Raw genomic sequence first — 4,392 nt, 5'->3', positions numbered from 1 at the left:
CACAATCTAGTTAATTAATGCCACGTGTCATATATAGTATCGTAAAACCAGCTTTAATGAAATATGGCATGGATGAGTCATTTTTATTAACTAAGCGACGACATAAACGAGTCAAACTGATACGTGAGCGTAAATGGCACCATTTCCTATAGTTACGATGGTATAAATGAGCCATTTCCTATAATACTGGCATAAATGAAATCAAACTATCGGGATGAATGATATAAATGAGTCATTCCCGATAAATAGATTGTATGACGCACTAACCTTTTCCATAAAAAATATTAAAAAAATGAAGAGTGGATTGATTGAACAAAACCAAGAAGAGTCAGTTTAATTGTTAAAAAAGGCATCGTGCCAAGTGTCAATGAAAGAGAGGACCTTTGCGTCTAAATAGAGGCCAACATTCACGTGGCCCCAAATGAAAACCCTAGTAGTCCATGTAGGTTCTTCTCCATCTCTATATATACCCTCCCCTTCTCTTCCACATTCCTCCTCACTCACTTATATTGTAAACCTAAGAGAGTCGAAGCTTTAGAATTTCAGTTCGCCGCTGCGGCAGCATAACAAGCAAATAAATAACCTTCTGCTGCAGCGATCTTATTTTGAAATTCTTTCGCTTCGATGGCTCGCTCTATCTCCAACTCGAAGGTTCTTTCTGCTTTTGTCTCCGACTCCGTTTCTGCTTTTCTCAGCAGGTGAATGACCTTTCTGAATGCTATGTAATGCCTTCCATATTATTTGTTATGTCTCTTTATTTCTGTATTTTCTTTTTCTAATTGTTTTGATAAGCTAAATTTGAGCCGTGGTATTTCGTCTGCCTACACTCTGCTCTTTCAGACCGCACTTGTGGAATTATAATGACCGAAACATCCTTATATCCTATGGACAAAAAGGACCAAGGTTATTAATGATCCGATCTCTTTTCCCCAGTAAAAACAGAGGCGATCCAATAGCGTTGCATCCGTTATATTTTCTAGCGCACTAAAACCTTTTTTTGGTGTAAATCTAGATCCTATAATAAATTTTTCTCAACTATATAAACCTATAGATGGCATCTGAGTCGGATACTGTTGTGCGTTAAAATCATTATTATAAAGAAGTATGCGTACGGGTCAGGGTATTGGACTCTCTTTCTGTTTTTTCTTAGCAGGTAATGACCAAAACATTCCTTTATCCCGTGGATAAAATACCTGAGGATAATGAATGTTCCAATCTCTTTTCCCCCGTATGAAACAGAGAAGATTCAATTTTTTAAATCGATAAGCGCGATTAGCTTTGCATCCGTTAAACTTTCTTTATATATATATATATATAGCATCTGAGTTAAATACTGTGGTGCGTTCACAGCATTAGTATAAAGTTAGCCAGAACGAAAACAGGGGATCTACTTTAGGAGTAGAGTTTTTTCTTAAATTACGTTCTATGTCTACTGGGAGAGAATATTTACATCACGTAGCCCATATTTTGAGTTTGTTATCCGATTTAGCTCATATTTTGAGTTTATTATCCAGTTTAGCCCATAATTGTGTATAAACACTTTTTATACACTTTATACAAGGTTGATACATTATGTATAGCGCTTTGTACCCAGGTATGATGTTGTACTCCCTCTGTTTCAATTTGTTTGAACTTATTTTCTTTTTAATCCGTGCCAAAATGAATGACCTCTTTTCTAATTTGAAAACAAATTCACTTTATGAATGGTTTACGGCCACACAAATTTTCAAGGCTTATTTTGAACCACAAGTTTTAAAAGTCTTCTCTCTTTCTTAAATATTGTGCCTAGTCAAATGAGTTCATATAAATTGAAACGGAGACGGAGGGAGTATAAAGTATTGTACTATATTGGGTTACGTGGCCTAATATTTTATGTTAGGTTGTATATTTGAAAATTTTCCTTTTTTTGGGGCTAATTTTGGTGATTTGCTGTGATGTTTTTTTTTGTTTGGCCAATGTGATTTGAGATGTTTTTTTTTTTTTTTTTTGACGTGAATATGAATTATGAATGTATGTGCAGGCGTGGATATGCGGCGGCATCACAAGGTGTGGTCTCCGGTGGTGCCAAAGGAGGTATGCCAAGGATGATGCAAAAAAGTGGAGAGGAATCATCAGTGAAGACATCATGGGTGCCAGATCCAGTTACTGGTTACTACAGGCCTGAGGGACAAGCTAATGAGATTGATGCTGCTGAGCTCCGTAAAATGCTCTTGAAGCACAAATCTAGAAACAACTGAAGAAAAGCTATGGATCGAAAAAACGAAGCTGCGGCTTTTCATGTTCGGATACTCATAGAAAGTCTCTGATCAACTAGAAAAAAGCTGTTCGGATACTCATAGAAAGTCTCTGATCAACTAGAAAAAAGCTGGAGGATTTTAGGAGATATGTGTTATTAGTAAAAAATAGTGAAAATCTACTCCTTGTCCTTGATGCTTCGTGCTTTTCAATTTTAAGCTTAATGTTTTTCTCCTATCTCTATCTTTTTTCATGCAATGAAGGAATCGTATTATTACGTTACTTCTCAATTTATGAACTGGGTTGTTTTTAATGCCTTTTAAGTTTTTTAAGTTGTTAATTACTCCATTGAGATTTAGGAGTATATATTCTTTAGGTAGTTTTTAAATACCATATAAATTTTATGTTAAAAAATTTGAAGCTTCTATATGTTTGAATGGTCAAATTTTGATGTTTGAATCTCGAAAATTGTGCCACATAAATAAGTTCATGGAGAATTAAATTTCCTGTTCTTATACTCTGTATTTAATTTTTTGAATTGGTCTTAACTCTTACGAAAACAATTGAGCGTTTTCAGTGGAAAATGAGAATATGAAACTGTCTTCAGTTTCTTAAAATTAAAACGGTCTACATAAACTTTGGTAAATTAAAAAATTCCGTTTATTTTAAATACTGCATTTACTGGCATAGCGGTTATAGGGAGAAACGCAAGACTATTTTACAGATCTAAATCTGAACCCACGACTAGTGCGTTCATTTGAATATCAATATGAGGTGTATTTCAGAACTCTCCATTTTCCAGCTACGCTTTGATACCTTAATAAGGAATTCATGTTTTTTTTCTTTTGGGGACGTCTCATAATATTCGATAACAGTTAATAAGAACATTGTTACAACCTTTTAAATCAAACTACTAGTATTTTAATCATAAAAATCTTAGTAGATTTTCTTTTATTATTACCAATCTAATGAGATAAGTGAAATATTCTGACCCAAACGGAAGGACCCCGAGTATATAGGAAATGATGTAATCCTTTGATTGGATATAAATTTGAACCATTCTTCCGTATCATCTGAATTCGCATGCAAATCGTTCACTGGTTGGATATAAACAAAATAACAAATAGAAATTCAAAAATATATTATACGATGATAATACAGTAACAAAATAAATGGGAAACGATCATCTGTGATTTTTTTTTCTTTGATGTGAGTACATGTAACATATTCCATTATAAGACCCTTTTTTTTATATTATGTACTCCTTGACTTTGTCGGCATCTCCCTCAAGTTTATCTTTAGAAGATGGCAATATGCTTTTGAAACGACGAGGCGGCGGTGCTGTCACTTTTTAATAAATTAATCAAAGGCTAAAGTAAGCGTATAGTTGACTTGACTTCATTAGCATTAATCATGGAAAGCACTTGTAACGTCTGAGAATGGTGCCGTTGCTTACGGAAAGTTTAAAGCTATCATTAGCTATAGAACAAGCAACTAAAGTAATACTCCCTCCGTCCCATATTACTTGTCTACTTTCTCGTGGATACGCCTCTAAAAAAATAATAAATAATAAATATATTTTTACTACATTATTCTTATATCTCTTCAATAAATACACTCTAATCAATATTGATTAATTTCAAGAACATTTAATATTAAGAGTAAGATGAAAAAGTGAATTTGTAAATGAACAAGTAATTTGGGACAGATATTTTTAATAATGTGGATAAGTAATATGAGACGGAGGGAGTATTCTGTCATTTACATAGTACAAAATTTATTATATGAAACACCTTTCTTTTAGTATGTCAAAGAAAATATTATCTTCCCATATTTAACAATAATATAATTTTAAAATTATATTTTTATTTTTAATGAGATAATTTATAGCCGACTTGTTTTAGATCATGTTTTAAAAATCTTCATTTTTTGGGTGTGTTTAATCAAACAATACCACGTATTTCTATTATATATAAGCATGGAAGGAGGACTAACACAGCTTCCCATGCTTGTACCAACAGTTTTAGAAATTGTACACTCAATAAATGCTTATACTAAAAGCTATATAACTTGTATTCTTTAACCAACTATTTTTTTATCTCACGTGGACATATGTCATAGTACTTAATGTTTATTCTCTTCTCATGTATACACGTA

The 4,392-nt window shown here is 33.0% G+C and overlaps 1 protein-coding gene across 1 annotated transcript; it reads left to right on the top strand.

Annotated features, from left to right (window-relative positions):
• The first annotated feature begins 492 nt into the window (after positions 1-492).
• LOC132047773 (protein SENESCENCE-ASSOCIATED GENE 21, mitochondrial-like) lies at positions 493-2,273 on the top strand. Its single transcript, XM_059438771.1, has 2 exons — positions 493-698; positions 2,021-2,273. Exons 1-2 carry the CDS (start codon positions 625-627, stop codon positions 2,235-2,237), a joined length of 291 nt encoding a protein of 96 aa, XP_059294754.1. The 5' UTR covers positions 493-624; the 3' UTR covers positions 2,238-2,273.
• Positions 2,274-4,392: the final 2,119 nt, after the last annotated feature.

This window comes from Lycium ferocissimum, chromosome 1 (assembly GCF_029784015.1).
Source record: "Lycium ferocissimum isolate CSIRO_LF1 chromosome 1, AGI_CSIRO_Lferr_CH_V1, whole genome shotgun sequence".
Taxonomy (NCBI): domain Eukaryota; kingdom Viridiplantae; phylum Streptophyta; class Magnoliopsida; order Solanales; family Solanaceae; genus Lycium; species Lycium ferocissimum.
The sequence above is the reverse complement of the archived record's forward strand: the minus strand, read 5'-3'. Positions and strand labels throughout refer to the sequence as shown.

Excerpts from the sequence above, each read along its gene's own strand:
- LOC132047773 (XM_059438771.1), top strand. The coding sequence starts at position 625 with ATGGCTCGCTCTATCTCCAACTCGAAGGTTCTTTCTGCTTTTGTCTCC. Across the intron at positions 699-2,020 it reads GTTTCTGCTTTTCTCAGCAG|GCGTGGATATGCGGCGGCAT; the intron begins GTGAATGACCTT and ends ATGTATGTGCAG.